The following is a 24271-nucleotide window of genomic DNA, read 5'->3' as shown; positions in this document are numbered from 1 at the left end:
TTTTAGAGCTTTTTTGCTATGCGTGCAGGGGATGGACTTGTCTCTTTCCCTTCATGCACACTGTGGCTAACTAAAGAAACCACTGAAGAGCATCAGCAAATTTAAGGTCTTCTAGTATAAGTTACTGTCTCTGCAATTAAGGAACAAGTGAGTGCAGCAGCTCTTAGGAAAATAATAAAACTTGTGCTGTGATCTATAAAGTCTAGATGTAAACCTTGAAAATCTTACATGAAGAGCAGCTTTTGATATGCTCCTTTTTTTTCTCCAAGTTTATTTCCAATGTACTGTGTTTGCTCAGGGCACTGCTGCATGTTGAGGAAAAACCTTACTGACTTTACATTTACGTTCTGTATTTAAAGTTCCATAGCTTCTGCAAAATTAGATTTTGAAGATGACTATAGGTGGCTGTTCCTTGTAGCTTACATACTGGTAATAGTGACAAAAAGGATTTAAAAAAGTTTTTTGGCCTGTGGACTTCCTATAAACTAAGAGAATGTGTACAAAAATATTTTAAAGAAGTGTGGTGACACAGGACAGCTGTCACATGTACCGACGGAGAAGATAATTTACTTGGAAAAAGTAAAGTAGTATGACACAGGCATTGTCTTCAGAGAATTATTTTTGATTTTGTAGTTGAACATTTTCTCTTCAGTTTTTTAATGTTTCATACACTTTATTGCACACTGAGTAGAGCAAATCTCACAGATGAAACTGAGTGAAGACTGGGCACAGCTTTCATTTCTGTGACTGGTGCTGTCAAACTCAAGCTAGGTTTAGCCAGCCAGCTTTTATACTGCCTCATTCATCTGCAGTCACAACAACAGTTGCAAATCTGTGTCAATTTGCACTCCCCACAGGTTGCCTAAATTAATGTTGTTCTTGGGTTTCTGGGTGAAAAACTCAAGGTGGACTGTCAATTCCAGAACTTAAAAACACGATCTACAAATCATTCAGGGACAGGAAAATACAAGTCTTACCTGGTCTTTACCTTTGTGCCACTTCTGTACAGATTTAAACTTTACCACATGAAATAAAGCAAGATTAACATCTGAATACTCTGCAGAAGCTTTTAGAGTGCTAATGCTTTAACATGGATCCACTTGCAAATCATAATTTTGTGTCAGCTGATGCAATAAAATTAAGTGGACCATAACATAATACATTCTAGTTCTTTGATCTAGACTCATAGGTATTTGATATCAGATGCTCGACATAAGTCTGAGTGGTTTAAAAAAAACAAAAACCTGTGACAATTCTAGGAGTGACGTTTGTGTTTAATCCTGTTTGGTCATTTAAACTGGAGTCTGAGGAGCCCCTATCCAAAGGATGCATCAGTATTTAAAGCACCACTTTCATAAGCAACTTACAATTGAATTCTTCATTTATTCTTCTTAAAAAGCTACTGGCTTAAAGCTGTGGAATTTGGAGATAAGTTTGAAGAGATACTGTTTGAACCAATACAGACAGTACAACTAAAGTTTTTTTTCCCCGTTTGTGTCAGTGTTTTGTCCTTGCATACTTCAAAGGTGAAAGCTTTAGGACAGAACTTTCTCAAGGCCTTGCTTTCTCATTAGTTTTCTTGCTTGTTGACTCTTGTGCTTGCTTCCAATGAAAAGTAATGTTAAGTACCTTACCCTCTCTCCCAGTATCCTCTATGAAGGAAAAAAATGTACTTTTATTTTTTAGCAGCGTTGTGTTTGTGTATGAATGTTCTTTTAGTTTATAAACCCGAGGTACAGATGCTTTTAAAATAGAAATGAAGTGAAATAATGCAACATATTAGTAGTCAGCATTACCTGGCTGTTAAGTAAAAGTACTTAATTGGCTTAACTTACTGTTTTTGTGTATATTTAATCTACAGAATCCCTCTAGAATAAATAAATTGTGACCTAATAATGTATTGCAATCTATTATGCTAGAAGGCATTTTGTGAGCTTTAGAAAGCAACTCAATCTCTCTCTCTCTCTATATATATATATATATATATACACATACATACACACACATATATACAAGGTTTTGGTTTGCATTTGATTAAGAACATTTTTCTGCTTATTCCTTGCTTGTAAGTGGTTAAGACTTTCTGTGGAGCTTACGAGTTTGGCTTTTAATTCTTGTTGAATCTGTTGATGCTTGGATATCCAGCTGTTTGAAGTTAGATGGTTTTTAACTTTTATTTCCTTCTGTAGTATGGCACAAAAGGAAGGCACAAACTGAAATGCTATTTGAACTTTCCTTGGATTTTATTTTGTGGATACAGTCTATGAATGCAATCTTCTTGACATTGGTATTGATTTCTGTACTCTGACTTTACTTTTTTTGTTTTAAACGGAATTTTCCAGTAAAATGAACTTATAAACCTAGTCAAAACTATTTGGTGGTACCAAACTATTTTTTTCTAAGTGGCACTTCGTATATTAGGAATTCAAGTTGTCAGTATGTTACAGGAATTACCTTGTAACTTTATTCCTAAAAAAAAAAAAAGAAAAAAAAAGTTCAGTTAATCTAAAAACTGGTTTGAAAAGTAGCATTTAAAAATTAGTTTGGGTTCTGCAGGTAAACATCTGGTATTCTGTACGTTTTGGGTTGTTTCTCCCTGACCAAGCACCTCTTCAGACCTTCTAGGGTTAAGGTGAACTGTACTGAATCAAGTCATGCAGTTGTGAGTAGTACTGTGTGTGAGGAGGAGAGAAACAGCATTAACTGATATAGGTCTGTGAAGATGAGTCATGAAAGCTTGCTCCAAAGACAGCTTTTATTTGTAGAATATCATATATAGCTTTCATGTAAAAAGAAATTGCAAGGTAGGACACAACCCTCGGTGGCTGTCATGACCATTAATTCAGTTAATACATCTGTTTCTGTTTGTTTCCCATATCCATTAACATGTTTTGTTCCTTTGCAATTTACAGCGCAGAACTCTGCAAATGCAGGTTTTGCAAACTTTGATGCATTTGGACAGTCTAGTGGCTCGAGTAGTTTTGGAGGTTTCCCCACAGCAAGTCAGTCTTCTTTTCAGCCCCAAAATACAGGTAGAACTCCTAGCACTTTTGATTAATACTTAATTGAAATACTTCTTACCTTTATGTTGGAAGGTACTTAAGCTGAGGTTGTTTCTTGCATCTGCCTGCTTTAATGCAATCAAGCCATCTGAAGCTCTGGGGAAACTCAAAATGAATTCTTCGTTTGTTGTTAATTTCCTTTTTTTCCTAATGCTACTAAGAAGTCTTTTTATGGCACCATATGTTTATTAGCTCTACACCTGAAATAATAATAAAAAAAAAAAAGTACTGCTTTTGGTAAATACTGAATCAATTGTCACTCTTGTAAGTGAGGGGTTTTGGTAGACCCAAAATCACATCACAGTACCAAAACAAGGGCATCTGTGCAAATGTGTAATAGGTGTACATACTTTGTGTATGTTCTTGTGACTTCATGTGTAGAGCCTATTGCTAAGATTTATTTTTGCTTTCCTTTAATTTGATCATGCTTTAAAACTTTTGCTTGAGTTTACACTTGCTGTTTGTCTAGATCTTTGGCTGACTGACTTTCTTTTCCTTTTTTTTTCTTTTGAGTGTGGTGTCGTTTTAAACTTTTTTTCAAATTTTCTTTCTCCCCTCTTATGTTAACTTTAACCCTCACACAATTTCTGGCTGTCCAGCGTTCAGAACGCTTTCATCTAGCTGCAGTTTTGGTGAATTTACTTCAGCTTTTCCTCTTCAGGCTGTACACAGTAAGTTCCACACAGTGGAAAACTCAGCTTGCTTCATTTTATGCCATTGTAGTATAGCATCGTCATTTCTACTGTTGCGTATGTTTTAACTTCATTGATTAAGCTATTAAAATGTTTTGGTTTTAGAGTATGAGTGGAGTCTTCAACCAGTTGTTGTAGAGTGTGATACATGTAATGGAGTAATTCATTTAAATTTAAGTACGTGACCTGTCTGTATCAATAAAATTTTTGGATGGTGGAGAGATGGAAGCTCATGGTTTTGTATTTAAACATAAGTTTAGTTAATGTGGATTTTTCCAATTGATTTATGTATAACTGATGTAAGTAGAAACCCAGTATAAAAACAGCTGTTTTGCATATTCTCTATCCCAACCCTTTTTCTGATTGGATTTAGTCTAAGAATCTGAGAAAAGAGAACAAAAATCTCTAAACTTTAATGTAGAATCATTCTACTTCTGGACTTCTAGGCTGGAATGATGACTGACACCTGAAATGGTCAAGCATATCATACCATTAAGTGAATTCAAGTAGTTCATTAGATACATGACAGAAAACAAAGCTCCAATATTCTGAATATTAAAGGTTCAGACAAATATTTGTTAGTCTAACAAAAAGTCCTGAAATTGCTTTAACAGCTGATGGGTAACACGTAGATCTGAAAGATATGAAAGATCAAATTATGACTGATTTAATCTGGTGAAGCTTTTGTCCCTGATCTGCAGACTGAAAAAGACAATTTTTTTTTCCTGTTCCAAACTTAAATTTGAAGTATAAGGGAAAGGGATGGGGCAGGGGGAACTTGTTGCCTCAGGTAACTGCAGAGAGGTGGGATTATTGTACCAGCAGTTAACGTTGGAGATGCTTCAGAGCTAAATAAAGTATCGATCACATCTAACTTTTGTTACAGGTGGAAGTGCTGGATCAGTGAATGCTAACTTTGCTCACTTTGATAACTTCCCCAAATCCTCCAGTGCTGACTTTGGAGCCTTCAATGCTTCTCAGAGCAACGCAACAGCAACTGGAGCCAGTAAAGCTGCAGTGAATAAACCAAATCTTCAGTCAGCAGACAAATATGCAGCTCTGGCTAATTTAGATAATATCTTCAGTGCAGGGCAAGGTAACTAATTTTATTTTTGACATGCTTATAATGTGTGTGTACTTACCACAAGGATGGCTGTGCCTGTCAAGTTGGTAACTATTTAAAAATGTCCTTTCTTTAAATTATGAATTGAATTTCACTTCAATATATCCTTAATGTGTAAGAAATTAAAGCTTGAGATTTTTTAAGACGTTACTTCAAAAAGGATGTCATCAGAAGGCTGCTTTTTAGGAATCTAATTGATATCAAGATGAATAACTGTCTAAATGAGTCATACAGCAACGCACATATATACACATTCAAATACATATAAATATAAAAAACTTAGCTCAAATATATTTATATAAAAAGCTATGGTGAAGGCTCTCAAGTGGAGAGCTGCAGTTGTTGCAAAGAATTGCCAGAGTAACTGTCATACCTCTCTGCCCCAAAAAGGTTTTGCTTTACTATTTTATAAGTTAGTAGCATTGATATTCTTCCAATAAAATGTTTTTTTTGTATGTGTGCGCTAAAGAAGTGCTGTCTAAATGTAGCTTGAATTTCACTAGTGTTCAGATCAGTTTTACTCTTTATGTTGCTGGAACAGTAAAGTTGCATCAGCTGCCAAACAATGTGGCCTAATACAATATGTGGCTTCGTTGGTCTTGTTCACAAATGTATAGGCACCTCAAGGTTTCTGCTTGGTTTTGATCAAAGTTCATTGGCAGTGAGCACCAGTTCTGACAAAACTAGAGTTTAAGTTATTTTCAGCACAGATACAAAATTCAACTTCACTCTCAATTCAGTGGTAGCCTACCTAAGACTGCATTCAGTCAAGACACTGCCTCCATGGTTTAGCAATCTTTTTGAAGGACTACAGATAAGGTGTAGGGATCAAATAAAGGTCACCTCTTCTAGTAGAAAGCTCTACTGGCTGTGGGGAGCAAAGGAGTTTTAATGAAGCCCATTGATAGATGCCCAGGTGTCATACTTCTTCTTACCTGCTAATATCTGTTCTTAAGAGAGAGTCTTTCTGTAGATCAACAGAAGTAACAGTATTTTGTTGTTCTGTTTTTCCATCTTCAGCTTTCTTTTATCATTGTTCAAACTTTGTGAGATCTTGTGGAATCACTTGGTGCTGTAAGAATAGTCCTTTGAGTCCATTTTCTCTGTAGAAAGTGAAGTAGCATCAGCATCTCTTTCAGTGTTTGGAAATGTATATTCAGGAGATGTGAGGTTGTATTAATTATGAGAAGAAAGTCTAACTTTTCTTTGCAAGTGGTATGTGAAAACTTGTGTTGGTGTATAATGTAGAGCTTTGTTCTGTAACAAAAAAACACACCTTCAAATCTGTTTTATCTTCTAATTGAAAATGACAGTAGTATTTAGTCTTCTCAGGGAAACTGGACGCTCTTTGGAACTGCAGAGTATCTAGAGAAGCATGTCACTTCTGCATGCCATAGTTTGTATTGAGTATAAGTCTGAAAATGAAATCTGTATGTTAGTACTCAACATTAGTAGGGCAGAAAGTGAAACCTTAATCTCTTTTAATCTTTCTTCTCTCTTTCTAGGTGGTAGTGAGCAAGGAAGTGGCTTCAGTACAGTAGTGTCAGCATCAGGAGGTCCTGCTTTGTCGGCCCCAAATCAATCAAGTGCATCTTCAGACAAGTATGCAGCTCTAGCAGAATTAGACAGCGTGTTCAGCTCCACAGCAACCTCTAGTAATGCATATACTTCCACCAGTAATGTCAGCAGGTACTTTTTGTTAGACATATTTGTGACTTTCTTCATAGACTTAAACAATATGAGGAAAAGTAGCTCAAAGTTGTTTTTTAAACTTGTTTTCAATTTTATCAAAAACTGAGGAAATGTTAGACGTTTAGAAGCACTATTGAAACTGCATCCTGTGTTTTAAATACTAGTACTGTATGATGATATAAAGCAGTCAGCAGAATGCTCTGTGCACCTTTTTAGTTGTTATATGCTGGACCTGTTAGATGGTAATACTTATGTACAGATTATTTGTATACATACCAAAAATCATAGCATCATCCCTAGCAAAATGTTAATCTAATATTTTTGATGTAAAGATTAGCAATTGCTTCTTTCTAGATCATTAGGGTACTAAACACTAAATGTTATAACGCTGCCTGGTATTGCAAGTGCCCCCCTAAAGATTTTGATTTGCAACCTTATACTTATGACCTCTGTTCAATATTCTTTCTCTTGCTGTTGGTGGAGAGGACTTTTCATTGCTCAGCAGTAGTTATCTCTGATGCTGGCGTCATTGAATTATAATGCACATTGCAAACTGTGTGTAAGCATTCCTTTTTCTTTTTTTATATGCTGACAATAAATGTAAGTTGTATTTAATTGTTAAACAAGCAATTCTGACTGTCCTGAATGTATGAATTATTTTCAGCAATGCTTTTGGAACAGTACCTGTGGCTGCTACTGCACAGACACAACCTGTATCTTCAAGCGTGCCTGCCCCATTTGGAGGTATGTAAGTGTTACTAACACCTTTCATGGACTCTAAGCAAGCAACTTACTAGTTTTTAATTGATAGTCCTGTACTGTGACACTACTTATAATGAAGTTACCAAGGGACACCAAAAAGTACTGTTGTCTGTGCATGTGTTGCATTTCAAATTAAGTATTTCATTATTGATTACTAAATTTCCAAGAAATTGTATAGATACTTACATATCTCTATCTAGAGGTATTACAAACCTAATATGAGTCAGACTGGCTGTTTTTAAAAGGCTTTATTAAATTCAATGTTTTTAATCTTTCAGCAACACCTTCCACAAATCCATTTGTAGCTGCCCCTGTTGCCCCAGTGGCACCTTCAACAAATCCATTCCAGACCAATAGCCGAGGAACAACAGGTTAGGAAAAAAGAAAAAGCAACCCTGTGCTTGTGAAACTCTTCAGGGCTTGCATTGATTCTTTGTTCATGGCTGTGTAATTTTTCTTAAAGGCTTTTTGTGTTACCTGTCTTTAGAGGTGTGTGTGTGTTCAATGTAGAGTATGATATTTATGAATAGCTTACCTTTGCTTTCTTTGTGTGGTGTTATATGATATTTTTGTTGGGTTGAGGACACTAGTTTTCTGTTTCTGGTCCAGTCCTAGAATTACAGACTGTGTGGCCATGAAAAAAGTCAAAATGATCAGTTAAGATGTTTTAATACTACCTATCTGGTAATACATAGGCTATTGAATAGCTTAGTACTGTGCAAGATTATTACTTTTTAGCTTTGAAGTATGCTTCATAGCAGGTTGCCCTGAAGTCAGGGATCTTGAAAGCCTTGCTGCCAAGCTGATACACTTGATTTTTTCTTTCTTTTGTTCCAAATCCTGAAAGCCCTCAAAACTGAGGTTGTCAGAGCTGGAGTTAAAACCAGGAAAGGTGAAGTTCTGGACTGTTAGCTTTTTGCAAGTTCTCTTATTCAGTGCCTTATCTAAAGAACATGAAGCGGATTAACATGGAAGGGACAGAGAGTGGAATGTTTCAAAATGTGCCTAGACTGGGACAAATAACTATACGGTAGAGCAGAAAAAACTGAAGCTTTAGATTACAATCTTTAATTTAGAATTATTTAGGATCCAGTTAAAATTAATACAGGAAAGAATGTCAAGTTAATGTTGCATACTTCATAGAAATTTTTGGGGTGGATTTGGGAAAAAAAACGTCCTTGAGTATACTTCATTAAAGTCTGTCTTAAAAAACTTGAACTTTGCAACAAACTGGAAGATCTAACTCCACTTTACCTGAAATTTATGTAAGCCATACAAAGCTGATATGTTGAGACTAAACTGTATTAGAAATAAAACTTGGTTTCAAGAAGCACAGGAAGACACTTCATTCAGACTAATATGAAAATGGTCACGTTGACAGAATCAGTAATGCATTGAAATGAATGCATAGGTTGAAACAGCAGGTGAATTGATGTCCTTTATATTATTCCCTTGCACAAATAAGAAAATGTACATTTAAATACAATCTTTACACTCATGACTTATTAATTTTCTGGGGCAGGATTCTATGGAATTATAATTCATTCACAAAACTCAATCACTTCCTTATTTAAAAAAAAAAAACAACTCTTTAAAGCATTGATCTTTGGATTTTAATTAATCCTGTCTTTAAATGGGAAAACTAGTAGAATACACTGCTAAACTTGGCCACTTTTATCTGCTAATTGGGCTTCCACAGGCTTAGATCTGCTTATGTATGCATTTTAACAGAGTTGTGCTTTGTTCAGAGTTCTAGGTAGGCTGAATGAAACTGAGTTAAAATTGAATTGATCTGATTCACATCCTCTACTAAAATGAATTCGGTTTTAAGTCCCTTTTGAGATATTCAGCTATTTAATGAGGGAAATAAGTTAAGCTACATAATAGTTTACCTCACTTTATCACTTATCGCTAACTGTGCTATCTTGCATCATCTTTAAGAACTTGTAGCCTTTAGAAGCAGCATTCTCGGACTATGAAGGAAGTTACTTCAAAATGTCCCTCCTCCCAATGGCAACATATGAAAGATAACTGGATTAATGCTCTTCAGATAAATTTATTTGAATGTGGCAACTCTGTCCTTCCATCTTCTAAGCTGCTTTTTTTGGCTCGCAGAGTTTCTAACGCTTTCAGCTATAGTGTTATGTACTAGATAAGAGAATGTGGCTGTAGGTAATGATAATACCCAACTGATTTCAATGTAAGTTACAAACTTGTAGCTTGTCCTTTTATGCTAAACTTTCTTTCTGCATGGACTCTATTTATTACTAGGGAGGTCTGGTTTGTAGCATTTATTTCTAATGGCTTTCTTAATGTAATATATCACTGGTTGTGCTATGGCTGAATGGTTTGCTGTGTGTGTGAGTATATTTATAAAGTTATCTAAGAAATTACTGTTCAAATGTGTATAAATGATTTGACATTGTCTGGTCTCTTTGTGGCTTCCATAAGGCCTCTCGGGAGCAATGCACTCTCACATATTTCCTCACGCTCACTTTGGTAGGTGGCCACATTTGGTATCAAGTTTCTTGTGGCTAATTGTACTTGCTTGTAAAAGCTTATTGGCAGCTATCTGGTTCTCTGCACGTAGAATTTCAGACTTTCCATGTTTTAAAAATGGAGTGGGTATGGGTATCTGGCAACTGGGCAAAGGGAGAGAGGAGCTTAGAAATGTATTAAGCAACTAAAACAAAACCATTATTGGCATCCTCCATGGACACAATAGAATGCTAACAAGTTGAGTGACTCCTGTAGCTTGTGCTAGTAGTTTGCCTTTTGGGATATCCCAAGTTGTTACTCAATTTGTTGTGCTTTTGTTTGTTCTAGCGAGTCTTCCTGATGAGTAGCTGCTTTGCTAATTTTAACTTAAAACAATGTTAGTACATTAGTTTTGTGTGTACTTTGTCAGCGGTTTGTGTGTATAATGTCTTGCCCTTGAGTACTTTGGGGGTAAACTTTTCAACTGATGATTTAAACTATATTCATTAAAAACAATGATTTTTTTATTGTCGGGTTTGCGTAAAATCTAACATCTGGCAGTTCAAAAGAACAGTTCTAAGTTGGACTAGAAGAAAATGCTTGGTGTCTGTATTTGTACCAAAAAGCCTTCTATAGTCTTCTTCCTACAAGAATAACTCCCAAAACACTGAATAATGGTTTTGTTACTACATCCTGTGTACATCGAGAGTTTACATGCCACTCGATGTGCTCCTGTTTTTGCTGGAGACATGTAGAATTGCATATGTGCTGTATGTTCTTTTACTTGAAATGTTTCAGCAGAGAATCAGATGACAAGATTTTGTTTGGTTTGTTTGTTTTAAGTCTTACTTCAACAGTAAGAGAGTTTGCACTAGGAACTTTATGTGCAAATTAATGTGCATGATGAGAGTTTCCTTTAAAGTGACACATAGGATGGGATTGTGAGAGGGATGCATGTATCCCTTAAATTTTTTTTTTTTTACTTGTAACTTCCTGTAATGCAGCTGTAATGTAGGAAGATATTGCCATGCTTTTGTTGGTAGAGAAAAAGAGGGGCTTATGCTGCCTGAAAGTGCTTGCTTCTGATGTGTGCAGACTTTTTTTTTTTTACCAGAAAAACCTCAGGCGAAATATTTGATGTCAAGAATATGGAAGAGGCCTTTCCAGAAAGTATATCTGAATGTGCTGGATCAAGCACGTTTTAAATTATTCTGCTTATTTTTTAAAGTGCAGAAGTAAGTTAAGCACCTCATTTCTGGTGATCCAAGGTAACAAATCAGTTCAGTGGCTGTAGGATTTAAACATAACTTTTGTGTGGTCACTGAGGCATTAAGAGACCCTTAACATGGCTTTATTGTAATGTCTTATGAAAAGAAGTTATCTCCTATAAATAACTTAATGCTGTTTTTTGCCTACCAGCAGCAACATTTGGTACTGCATCCATGAGCATGCCTGCAGGATTTGGAACTCCTGCCTCCTACAGTCTTCCTACTAGTTTTAGTGGCAACTTCCAGCAGCCCACATTCCCGACCCAGGCAGCTTTCCCCCAACAGACTGCTTTTGGTCAGCAGCCAAATGGTAGGTCTACATCCTTTAGATAATCTTGTTTAAATCAGAAACATGGAGAAGATGATTTGACTCTGTCAGCAACAACGGGTGCATATTTATTTCTGTATGAACTTTCGAATTATATTGGTGAGAGGTTCCCCTCACACAACGGTTTTGGCTCTGTAGTTGAGCTTTCAGGCTTGACTGTGTGCAGTGATGTAACAAACTTCACCATAATTTGATACTAAAACTATAAGTGTTCAAAGGCCTAAAAGGTTTAGTTGCAAGGGTTGTTTTGTCTTCATTTGGGAGTGTCTGCATCAGATAATGCTTTCGCTAACTTTCAGAAAGCAGACACAAGAAAATCAGAATGTACTTTCTCCCAAAATTTATATGATAAAATAAACATTGAAAAAAAGCACGTGTAGAAGTTGAGAATTGAGTAGTTATGAACAGCTGAAAATAAAAAGATCAGCTACGTTTTTTTTACACTTACATACGTGATGGTTTCTTACTGTACGTTTTTACAAGTATTCTACTATTAGGAAACTTAGCTTTTTGATATTCATGTGTGTCATGTTAAGCTTTTATAATTAGTTCTCCAGAGCTCTGCAGCACAGTGCTCCTGGACTTTAGCTCTAAGATGCAATAACTAATATATCTGAAGTAGCCACGTTGTCACGTATCATCTTAAGAGTGCACTGTTAATGATGACGTTAATAGAAAAGCAGTCATCTGTTGAAGCAGTGTTGTAGAGAAGACATAAGCAGCTATACTTTAGGCTTGTTACCTATGCGAGTGTAAACTTTGTTGCAGACACATGTATAATTTACATGGCTGTTATTTAACTAAACTTTTTAGAGCTCTGAAGATAAAGAAGTGATGTATCTGCTTCATTCTATCCATTTGACTGCACACTGAGGCAGATTAAAGTGTTTGTGTGGTTGTACAGCTGAAGCGTGAGGCAGTAGCTTCCAGATGAGAATGATTTTAAGAGCTTGGTTTTCAAAATTTGTGAACAGAGGCAAGCTCTGAGCCAAAGTTGGTTCTGATTTTCTTATTGTTTTCATTGCTTTTCAGCTGGAACATTCAAAGTTCTTCCTGAACTTCAGACTTTTAGTCTACAAATTATTTCTGTGTTCAGGCTACTTTGCTGGGAGGGGGAGGAGAGGGACAGACTGCATTGAATTGGAAACTGATCTTGCTAATACATATAATGTTTCTTGAACTGAAACAATATGTGTCTGCAAGAAGTCCTAGTATAAATAGATTGAGCTGCTAAGTGAAAGCTTTGTGCTTAAAAGCTCTTATCCTACATAAACAATGTAGTATTGTGAGTCCTGCTGATTGGTGCAGTCCAAGCTTCCACTTGCTTTTGTTTTGGAGCTGCAGCAAAGATCTCTATGTAGACTGGTTACTAGTGTTAATGTTTTCCACTGTTATCTCTTGAAGGAGCAGGTTTTGCTGCATTTGGACAGGCAAAGCCTGTAGTAACTCCTTTTGGACAAGTTGCAGCTGTTGGAGTATCTAGTAACCCTTTTATGGTGAGTGAGTTGTTGCATGATATTAATAACTTCTGTATGTCTGAAGACACATAATCTGTAACAATTATAGAGCTGCATGATATTTTTTTTACTTCAAATAAGGGAAGGCAGCATGTGAATCTCCTAAATGCAATTCAATATAACGATGACATGGCATTTGTAAGGCTTCTCAAATTTAAACGGAGGTATTTATATACCATGCCCTTACAACAGTATCACTTCAAAGAAAAACACACACAAAAAACTTCAATGTAAAAAATATCCTAAGAAGTTGTTTACCATTTTATATACACTGTATTTATAATTGTGATACAGAAAAAAAGTCTTAAATATGTCTTTTTTCATTTTCTCCCAGGCTGGTGCACCAACAGGACAATTCCCAACAGGAAGCTCATCAACCAACCCTTTCTTATAGCCTTATAGACACTTTACCCAAAAGAACTCTTATGTGGTCACATAACATCTCTGCGCCTCTTGCACTGTTGTCTTGTTTCACTGATATTAGCTTTAAACAAAAAAGAAGTCTTTAAGAAGTTAAAATAAAAGCCTGCTTTGTGTACCTTTGGGGGGGGAAAAACACACACAAACACGAAAAAACAAACACAAAAAAACAGGCCCCCCCAAACAAAGAAAATCAACACCCCCTCCCCTCCACACACACACACACCTCTCCCCAGGTAATAATGTGCAAAACAGAGGGCTGTGGTAACATCCTTGAACCTGTGAACTGGCAGGTAAAAAGTAGCGGTATCATGTATATTAAAATTGGCTAATAAGTTATTGCAGATACCACGTTCATTATGCTGCAGTACTGTACATATTTTTCTTAGAAAATAGCTATTTGTGCATATCAGTATTTGTAACTTTAACACATTGTTATGTGGAAAATGTTACTGGGAAATAGATCAGCCACTTTAAGGTGCTGTTGTATCTCTTGGAATGAATGAGCTACATCATTTTAACCATTGGTATTGGAAGTCATGAAGTTAAATTGAAGGTTTGTTTCCTTTCCTAAGAGCTCTTCTATTTATACATGCCTAAATCTCTAATGTTAGAGGGATACCTGTCTGCATAATAAAGCTGATCATGTTTTGCTACAGTTTGCAGGTGAAAAAAAAAATAAATATTAGGAAAAAGATTGTGTAGCTTTATTTCTGTGCAATAATGCTTTATTGGGTTAGAATGTTCATACTGTGAATCTCATACACAAATGAGTTACCGAAAGTGATCTGCTCAAAGGTGATTTAAGCTTAATTTTCACATCCCTCAGTTTTAGCTACGTTTTGACCTTGTGATTAAGCCTGCTGTTCTAACTCTAGTGAAGTGACTTATCTAACAGGAAACTTGAGTTGAGTTACTCTGACAGGATAGCTGTGTAATGAAGGACACAAAGTCACTGATAGTGACTTGAAAAAAGGTTAACTGCTAAAAGATACAATTGTGGGTAGCTAATGATGGAGTCTTTGAACATGACTTAGTTGTGAGCAGAATGGTATGTGTAATAGCAGGCCAAGGTACAACAAATGGACTAGTGCTCATTTTATTAAAAATGCACATATATTAGTAAGATCTCCTGTGGAATGTTAATTTATTGTTTTTTGTTTTTTTTATTTACTGGAATATTTCTTGTCATACTAGAGTAGCATCTGTGGAGGAGTGAATGTGTGGCTTGCCTAATCCTTAATAGGGAAGTTGCAACAAGAGTACGTTTTTCAGAGTAGTCAGTGCTGGGTTTTAAACACTTAATTTGGCTTAAGTTCAAGTGTAATACCAGAGCTAAGCAATTAATGTGAACATTGTGAATACAAGGACTTCAAGCTTCTGGCCAGTTGAAGAATAAAGGTCTAACAGTTTTCAAAATAACAAGAATAAATGGGATCAGTTTATTACAGATATTTGAGAAAATGATGTGGAAGCCAGTTTGAGACAAGTGGGAGAATTCCTGAAGGTAAGAAACTTTATTTGTAACCGCCTGACTGAATGCTAGATATGCTTATTTCCAGGGGAACTGAAAGGCTTGATTGTTGTTTGTATTAATACTCTTATGCCAGGGCTGCAGACTGATGTTGTCTACCTGTGGAAAATGGTGGTTTCCGTGTTAACTTCTTCTGAAGCTTTGGAGATCCCAAAGGACAGGCAGACACAACAGATTGCTTCTAGTAGTATTCCAGACTTAAAGGTCTGTTCTGTCCTGTTGATGTATTTAAAGTTAAAGAGACTTGGAGACTTGCTTGTTCTTCCGACTACAACTGGCTGGACGTGGAGTAGTGTATGTGTTTTAATTCCTGAGACCCTTTGGGGAATTCATAGGCAAACCCCCCAGCAACTACACTTTTTTTCAGGGTGTTAGTGATGCCCTCACCAGTATAATATAAATAGCTGTATTTCTCTGTTGTTGACATCTGTTTTGGAATAATGACACAGGAATGCAGTAAAGAATGGGAATCTTCAAGGGTTTAGAAGGAATTGTGGAACACTTAAATATACTTATTGCAGAGAACTGAGTGTCTCATCAATGAGATGAAGACCACGCTGTGGAAGGGGAACAATCCTGTGCTCCCTGAATTTCTAAATTGATGTAAACTAGGCTTTGGACAAATTATTCTGACCTAAAAGAAGCTGTTTGCTGCTAAAAGATACTGGAATTCACTTAAATATGCAAGGCTGCATATTTAAATTACGCTACAGAAATAGTAGAATGTCTTATTTTTCCATTACTAGCTTGAATGCGTAAAAGGCTGCCAATTCTTACTTTATGCATAACCACACCAGTTTAGTGTACACTTGCTAACTTCATCAAACTCCAGACAAGTGGCTGAAGATCTTGTATTGTCTTGAATCTCCTTCATATTGAACAGAAACTGACACCATAGCTGCCTTGACTTTTTTTAATAAAAGCTATTAAGTACAAAATGAATAAATATTTCTCCCATGATTAGAAATTGTGTCTTGTCTTAAAATTTTTTACAGTTGTTCATGCAGTTGCTCACACGACTGTCATAGTTGCCAAAAAGCTATACTCCCATTAACTTCTAGATATCTTCTTTTGCTTTAATGTCAAAGCATTTTACTTGATAACTTTATCCCTGTTTTACAGAAATTAATTTGGTGAGCTTCTAGAGTAATACTTTTAATCCTGATATATCAGTTCTCATATGTTTAAGATGATGCTGGAAGAGGTACATCATGAACTCTGCAAGATGGATGCCCAGGTACTGCAGCTTAGTTACTTAATTTAATGGTTGCATACTTCCCAAGTGCTGCACTGAAACAAATATTGAAACAGGGTAGTTTGAAAAGGACCAAATTCAGTTTGAATCCTGAAAGAGAGCCATAAATATGATGCAAATGTTCTTCTCTGCTGGAGGGAGAAATTACTGGGGCGTAAAGGTAAGCTTAAGAAGTTTTAAAAAGTATGTTTTCAAAGGAATTCATGACTTTTATTTTCTTGTGAGCTGAAAAGTGGAAAATAGCAATTCTCAATTCTCTCTTGACTAAGCTGTACCTTGTGGTAGAGAAACGTAATGAAAATTGCTGCTGATATAAATGACTCCAAAGTGGCCATTACTGAACACAGTTGAAAGTCTGATTAGCTTTAGTTATATCTAGAATTTCAAGTGTTCTTATTTAAGTATGACTGCCTTGTATAGAAATTGAATTCTCCCTGTGGCTGGCTTAAAAAAATTTTGCCTCCACAGATAAGTTACTGCATTTGGTCATTTGTGAGAATGTAGTAATCCCTCTGAACCTACTGAGGTAGCATTCTGGGGACAGGGGTGGTTAGATGCTACTTGCATAAACTTGCTTTAAAAATGCATGTGAACTTCCAGTTGAAAAAGTGCAAGTCACCAAAAAGTTTTGGAGGCAACCTTTCCTACAGATCATCCTGCTGCTGTGGGGCAATTACTTTCGGTTCTACAGGCATGTTTGAAAGTCTTATGTTTAATGGTAAATTGCCTTTAATTAAAATACTCAGTAGAAGTGAAAGTTCAAAGGTTGTATTATTCTGTAAGCTCTTATGTTGTGAGGTTCGGGCATCGGTATGAAATTGCCTCCTCTTGTGCTCGTTGAGCATTAATGCAAGTTTTGGTGTCAGGACTGCATAACTAAATTTGAGTTGAAATAGAAGATTTTTTTGAGGATTATCTGGGATTAGAATTGTTGGTGAAGAGAACTGGGAAAAAATGCATCATGCTGTTTACAAAGCTTTTTGTGCTGAAGGTTCATAAACAGCCTTTTCCATCATTGACCAGTCTTGTTTGTTTGAGCATTGTTTCCACTAATTAATTGTTTGGGTGATACAGCCTTCTGCATTGTTGCTTGCAACCATTCTTTTCATCTCTTTTCCCTTAATGATCAGTAGGTTCACCAGCCACACTGGCATTTCTGCATTTGATGGAGACAATGGTGTATACGCTTCTGGTCAGGAAAATTCCAGCTATGAATGCAAAGTAGCTGCCATAAATGAGAAACTGGGAGATGGGGGTGGGGAGAAGAGAGGAGGAAGAATCAAGAACTGTATTTGCTGTTAAATAACATAAGGGGTGTCCCTACACTGACTTCTTCCCTTCCCTGCCACCCATGTTCCCAGAACAATCCCCTCTTGAAATGGCTCGAAGTCTGGCTGCTTGACTTCATCCAGTAGAAAGAATGCAGTCATAAAAGGGGGGTGGAGAGAATATCCTGTTACTTCCGTGACCTCCCTACCTCAGTAAGGGAGGAGGACAGCTGCCTAGCACTTCCTGGCTCTTATCTGAAAAGATGACAGCTAGAGACTTGGGCGGTATTCAGTATGTGTGCTTAAACACTAAAGCTGTCTGGGAGCATGAGATTAGGTAATTTTCAGAATTAAAGTAACTTCAAAGTGCATCCGATGAAACTACATAACTTTGAATTTCTGTAGTAATAAAGACCTACAGATTACCTTTCAGCTTGCTTTTTGCTTCTGTTTAGTGTGTTTTTACAATAAACTTGTCAATAGTAAGCCTTTAAATAAGAAGAAACTGGGTAACAGGTGATGGTTCTCCCTTCTGCTCTGTGAAATATGTTCTTAAGATTACTACAGAAATGCAACATGGACAAGATTAGAGGACAAGTGGGCTCTAGTAGCTACTCCCAGTTCACTTCAAATGAACCTGTTTTCAAGTAAGTGCCCTAAGCTAATCCATCCCCTAATATCTCCCCAGAGGCTAAACTTTGAAGAGAACCCTCTTCTGGAGGAGAGCAGGGAACGCGAGAGTAATATGAGTAATGTAGCTTACCTGGGTGCTGATATCCAGTCCTAGACCTCTTGTATCTACTACAGTAACAGTCAAAATTGTCTGGATCAGCAGTGCAACAAAGTTGTTGAAACCAAACATCAAAGCATAACGCTCCATACTTAGATTGACAGCAATCTGGAACCTGAAAATGAATATACAGCCAGGTTAACTGAGCTCTGGAGAACTTGAGTGCTTGCAACCTAAGGGAGGAAGTTTGGGAATGATTTCATTCTCACAGTGGAGTCTTCACAGGATAAAGCTTCTTTATTTTTGATAGTTACAGTTTTAATATCTTCATTTTGGCAGAGATCTATTTTTTATTTCACTTTTGCCATGTTATTGTGCATCTTATTTCGGATATTTTTGCTAAACGAGGACCTGTGTATGTTCATGTGATTATTTAGAGAAGTCTCATACATAAATAATTGGACAGTTAAATGTAGAATAAGGTAATGACTGACTTGAAATAAGCTATTTTTATGGTTAGGTCATACATTTAAGTGTAGTTTTATATAGGCTAGAAATACTATTTTGCTATAGCAGCCTATTCAAAAATCTTATTTCTGTGGAAATTTCTAGTAAAAATTCATGAGTGTGAAAGTGATATTTTGGCTGATTCAAATCAATTTAATTGGAACAGTTGTGCATTATACTTACGTTGCTATTGTTATAAGGAACATGTAGCATGCCTTAAATACAAGGTAACCAGCGTAACATGCCCAGATGTTGTCTGTAAAGTACATGAGAAACAGAGAACCAGCATCCATGGCAGAGAACATTCCCAAAGCCAGTTCTCCAGAAAGATCCCAGTCTACTTTGATGTATCCAACTGCCATGGATGTTGCTGAACCTAAAAATGAAAAATAATTTAAATTCAAACATTACTATCCTTCTAGAGCCATAGCATTACTCTGTAAGTGGATCATTACAGGAGCTCTTGGTACTTTTTTTTTTTAAGGCCACAGTAGACTTTGATAACAGTGTGGCTTATATTTTCTATTAGTGCTGTGGGAGTCTTCTGTTTTTTGCTTTTTTCTTGCTTACAGAGCTTTGTCAGGATGAAGCACTCTGAGAAAGTGCCTAATGCCTAAGGTTGGAGGCAGCAGTGCCTGGCGTATTGTTGTTGTGCCATTTTTGACAACCATGAGTAAGAGAACAACCCCACCAAGCACTTCATGCCTGGGGGAGTTTAATTCTTTCATGTAAAGCTCTTCATGAAATGACAGTCTTGTACTCCTCCATACTTTTTTTTTTTTGTTTACCTAATGAAAGTATAGCTTCAGTGAAATTTTTTCTGGTGAAAAATGTCATACTCCTTATTGATAATGACATATAGCAAAAATACCTTCTACTACTTGTAAGAATGCTATCCAGCTATGGTTTTTGTGCTCCTCTAGCACTGAGGCCTCCTGTGTGTTTATGAAAGCTTTTTGAAACACTATGCTGAGGTTAGTATCTCAAATGCAAAAGAAGTCTGGTCCAGGCAGGTTATACAGCAGTGAGTACTGGCTACCCCTGAGCTTTTCGGCAGGATAGTACCCTAGTGGTCAGGACTTGCTGGCTGCATGTGTTCCTCATCAGAATTCAGAAGTCAGTAGGCCTCCCTCCTTGGTCTGTAACTACAATAGGCAGAGGTTCCTGGTAATGAGAGTGCTTTCTGTACTCCAGAATAGTATCAAGTTCCAGACAGTGCAAAAGCATGAAAGCTCTTGGGAATGCTGCTCAAACCAGTAGACGAAGCTTTGGGGTAATTTCAGTTAAATGCAGTTCATGCTGTGTACAGGGAGGGAGAGTAGACAGACAATTCCCTGTATTACTTGTGAGATAAGACTGCTGGTATGAAGGAGATACGTGGAAGCTTGGAAATGAGGCTGCATTGGTACTGCATAGCTTTTTAAACGAAGTTGCACTCTGAAGTGGCACACAGGTAAAGAGGGATATCATTGGGTCAATGGATCATTGTGTTGTTGGGTCACAACATGCTTATCCAGGATCACTTAGCCTGAAACGACTACTCATCCGCTGTCAGAACAGACTGTCTAGAGCAGATATCTCTAGTTCAGTTTATTTTTTTTTTTTACTTTTTGTATCAACTCATTTATATGTATTTCGGAGACGAGTAGGCAAGATGGAACTGCACAAGTTTTTTGAACTGCTTACTCTGCATTGAATTTATGAACTAAACAGAGCTGTGAATGAAAACTTCTAAAACTTCTTGGTGGAACAAAGTGCCCTGAGAAGGAAAAAACTACATATTTTGTGTGTGTGTGTGTGTGTGTGTGTGTATATGAGTATTTTAAAGACCCCAGGGATAAACCTGTATAGTAAAGAGATGCTTTGCACGCTATTTATGTGGGGGTTATGTGTTGGAAGCTGTTACTATTGACCTTAATCCTTATAGGAAATAGTTGCTGAAGACATCATGAAAGGATGTCATCAGCCAAGACAGATTAGAAGTAGCTGCTAGTGTTTTTTTACGTACCTAAAAAAGTTGCTATTGCTTCAACAGCTCCATTGTACACTGCAGAGCTGTGGGAGGGGGCTCTGAAATCCCACAGCACTTGGATGTAATTCACAATCTGGTTGAAGCCTGCCGTAGCCAAAGCCCACCACAGGGACCAGTAAAGCAGCTTCCTAGAGCTGTAGCAATCCCTCAAGTCCCTGCTCAGCTGCACCAGTACTCTGAGCATGTGGTTTTGGGGCTTGGGCTGTTCAGCCTGCTGCTGTGGTGCTGGTCCCGTGTCAGCAGCTGCGCAGTCCTCGTCCTGTTGTTGGCAGCTCGACGGCCCGTTGGAAGGGAGCGTAGCCACAGCTTTTTGTGGTTGCGGGAGGGTTTCAGAGACACCTTTTTTATGGAAGAACATGCTCTTCTGGGGCATTGGCAGGAGAAAGGAGCACAGGAATGCCAGGGAGACGGAAGCGAGGGTAATGGCGTTGAGGTGGAAGTAGGACACGTGTGCCAAGGAAACCAGCAGCTGTCCCAGCACTGCGGCAACTGTGGCCGCAACCAGGGTGATGCTCCTGCAATAGCTCGTCACTCGCTGATAGCGATCGGCGCTGACGACGCTGTAGATGTAGGCGTAATAGGCGACCTCGGTGGCTGTCACCATCCCATAGAAGAATTCCATCACCTGCATGGCCACCACGCCGTGAGCGAAGAGCAGCAAGAGCCAGGTGACGATGTAGCTGATGCCCTGGAGGAGGAGGACGGGCTTGTAGCGCACGTAGTCTGTGATCAGGAAGACCGGGAGCAGGAGTGCGAGGTAGGAGTATGTCCAAACGGGGAAAATCTGGTTGGTAACCTAGAAGGAAATTGACTTTGCTCTGACACAAGCATTATCTTGCATCAAGTACTATTCCCTGTGGTATCTGAAAATTAATTCCTGTTTAGTTTTACTTTCCATATGAGTCATTGCGTACTGCTGATTACCTCTCCTCATTGCTGGATTAGAAAAAATAAGATGCTCTTACGATGATGGGACTGGAGTTGGATTTGGTATCTAGTTATTACTATGTTGTCTTCACATGTTATCTTTAAATATTGAGTGAAAAGTAAGTTCTTAATGAAACAGTATTTGAATAAGTTTCAGTTGGCCTTCAATTGCATAGATGCTCCAGAAATAAATTGTTTTCCCTAGAAGCTGAATGGTTTGGGTTGGAAGGGACCTTAAAGGTGATCTAATACCAAAGCCCTACCCTGCCCCATCCAGCCTGGTCCTGAGTGCTTCCAGGGATGTGGCATCCACAGCTTCTGAGCCATGGCCTCACCACCTCCATAGAAAAAAAAAAAAAAAATCTCCTTGTATCTCACCTAAACCTACCCTCCTTTAGTTTAAAGCCCTTCCCCCTTGTGGTGTCACTGCACTCCCTGACAGAGTCCTCCCCAGCTCTCCTGTTGGCCCCCTTTAGGCACTGTCAGGCCGCTGTAAGGGCTCCCCGGAGCCTTCTCTTCTCCAGGCTGAACAACCCCAACTCCCTCAGCCTGTCACCATCGCAGAGGTGCTCTAGCCCCTTGATCATTGTGGCCCTCCTCTGGACTTGTTCTAGCACCTGTATTTTTCTAAAACTGATCTCCGTCCAAGCTGGCAGGTGCTGAGCTCTACACTAAAGCTCAGCGTTTGCCCAGGTAGCTTTGGCTACAGCTGCAGCAGGGGTGTGTGTTTCTTCTGGATACACGTCACCAAGTGAACTCTGACCGTAAGATGTCTGTTTTGGGGAGGTCTTACCTAGTAAGTGCTGGACCTGCTTGGATATTAGGTCACGATTTCTTGTTCTCGGCTTAAGCAGTTAGACTTGAATTGTTTCACATGCTGAGAGAACAACGATAGCTGTTTATCATTTTATGAACTAGTATGATTGGTGAGCAGCAGGATCGCTGCATCTTTCTGGGAGTTGCTTTTGTTTATCTGCACTTTAAGTGACTGAAACTTGGGGATTTAGCTCATGACAGGAGAGTGTAGCTGAAAGAGTCAGTATCTGTACTGTTCTTATTTTTGAGCTGGTTGTTGCTGAAAAGAGAATTAAGGCATTTCATCATTTTACTTATATACTTAATGTAAGAAAGTTTTCACTTCAGATTTCAAAAAACAAAACAAAATACACCTAATACACCTCTTTCAGAGGAAAAATTGGGTTCATGCTATGCTGGCAGATTCTGCCTCAGCTTTTACTAGTGCAAATCAGGAGTGATTTCACGCTCACAGTTATATGGGTGTACATAGATTGTGTTGTCTAATTATGCCATTAGATTCATGATTCTCTTTTAATTTGTCCTCTTTTTATTATGAAGCATGCACCTGAAGCAACCAGTGCTGAACAGAGGAGCAGAACACAGACTCACAGTACATGCTTTTTAAAAATAATTAAAAATTAAAAAACAACTTTTATGTGAATCTGACCTGCACAGACTAGACTAATGGATGCACAGAACACCTTAGTAACGTAGGTAATAATCTAATAGGTCGTCAGCGGAAGCATGCTTGGTTGCCTTATGTCTGATCACTATTTCATATTTATTGCTAGTATAATTCCCCAATAAGTATCAATAAATCTCATTGTTGCTTTTTCTTGGGGGGAAGGAACTGTCTGACCTGATCTTGTTGAAAGTATCAATTTCTTAAATAACAACCAAAATGGTTTCAAAGCCCAGGAATGTGGGGACTTCAGAACATAAACTTGCAAAAGAGGAGAATCCTTATCCTTTTCCAGGACAATCTTACATAGGGGTATCTCGATAAAATACACCTATCTTACTGAATGCTTTTTCTCCCATTCAGTTATTACTGTGAGTCTTACTGCTTTAAGGTTTCTAATTATATAAGAGAACAGCTGCTTACCTGTTCAATTGTTAGGTTTTTATCTGGTCCACTTAAGTAAGGAGTGAGAAAAGATTCTGATGGCTTCATTGTGGAAAAAAATCCATTCGCACAAATGATGACTGTGGGATAAATCCAGTTGCTGCCTATGGCTCCTTTCCAGCAATCCATAGTCCGTGTAGAAACGTAGTGCACCAGAAGTTTAAAAAATACTGTTCACAGTTGCTAAAAATTCATTTGTAGGTTTACTTTTTAATCAACGCTGCTTCAGCTAATGCTGCTTTCACCACACTTGCTGCTAATCACAGAGAGCCTGTAAATGAACAACTCGGATCAAGGGACATTGGTGGCAAACTCTGATCTCTGTCTTGTCTATCAAAGGTTGTTCTTACTGACTCACTTAAAATTAAGTAGATGTAGTGGAAGAATAAAGATCCATTACAGTCTCATTTTTGAATAGATGAGAGGGCAAACTGTCAGATTAGAGCTCATTCTCAGAATGCTCAGGGAGGCATTTTTCTAATGATTTCCTATCTGGGAGCCAAGTGGAACAACAGAAGTGCAAGACGTTTTGCAGACAGTAAAAAACCCTCAGCCAGATTGCAACCCGTTCTGAGCTTGGCTTCTTCAAAACACTTTAATACTCATCTTTCTTACACTCTGGTTGTTTGAGTGAGTACATAGATGTAGAAACTCGCAGCCTCTTGAATCTACCTCCTCAGACTTAAAGAGGGCTCCTGGCTTCACTTTTAAAAGTGGTGATTAATAGGAAAAAAAAAAAAAAAAAAAAAAGA

General features: G+C 37.8%; 2 protein-coding genes across 10 annotated transcripts in view; one reads left to right on the top strand and one right to left on the bottom strand.

Annotated features, from left to right (window-relative positions):
* The window catches only part of AGFG1 (ArfGAP with FG repeats 1), a 38140-nt gene extending 22380 nt beyond the window's left edge, over nucleotides 1–15760 (top strand). The window contains exons 6-15 of one of the 9 annotated variants that reach the window (XM_084291780.1): nucleotides 2913–3032; nucleotides 3662–3733; nucleotides 4641–4850; nucleotides 6383–6566; nucleotides 7234–7313; nucleotides 7610–7702; nucleotides 9783–9830; nucleotides 11229–11387; nucleotides 12810–12901; nucleotides 13257–15760. In XM_084291780.1, the coding sequence (XP_084147906.1) occupies nucleotides 2913–3032; nucleotides 3662–3733; nucleotides 4641–4850; nucleotides 6383–6566; nucleotides 7234–7313; nucleotides 7610–7702; nucleotides 9783–9830; nucleotides 11229–11387; nucleotides 12810–12901; nucleotides 13257–13316 (1118 nt within the window). In that variant the 3' untranslated portion in view covers nucleotides 13317–15760. Of the gene's footprint in view, nucleotides 1–2912; nucleotides 3033–3661; nucleotides 3734–4640; nucleotides 4851–6382; nucleotides 6567–7233; nucleotides 7314–7609; nucleotides 7703–8178; nucleotides 8224–9782; nucleotides 9831–11228; nucleotides 11388–12809; nucleotides 12902–13256 lie in introns of all 9 variants that reach the window. The other 8 variants (XM_084291781.1, XM_084291786.1, XM_084291784.1 and 5 more) reach the window with 8 other exon arrangements.
* Nucleotides 15761–17250: 1490 nt separating this feature from the next.
* LOC311212475 (thiamine transporter 2-like) lies at nucleotides 17251–23648 on the bottom strand (the record flags this gene model as incomplete). Its single annotated transcript, XM_084291864.1, has 5 exons — nucleotides 17251–17373; nucleotides 18163–18304; nucleotides 18820–19012; nucleotides 20645–21464; nucleotides 23499–23648. The coding sequence occupies 5 exons, from the start codon at nucleotides 23646–23648 to the stop codon at nucleotides 17251–17253; spliced, it is 1428 nt and encodes a 475-aa protein (XP_084147990.1).
* Between the last annotated feature and the right edge of the window lie 623 nt (nucleotides 23649–24271).

This window comes from Netta rufina, assembly GCF_964035555.1.
Source record: "Netta rufina genome assembly, chromosome: 9".
Taxonomy (NCBI): domain Eukaryota; kingdom Metazoa; phylum Chordata; class Aves; order Anseriformes; family Anatidae; genus Netta; species Netta rufina.
The sequence above is the reverse complement of the archived record's forward strand: the minus strand, read 5'-3'. Positions and strand labels throughout refer to the sequence as shown.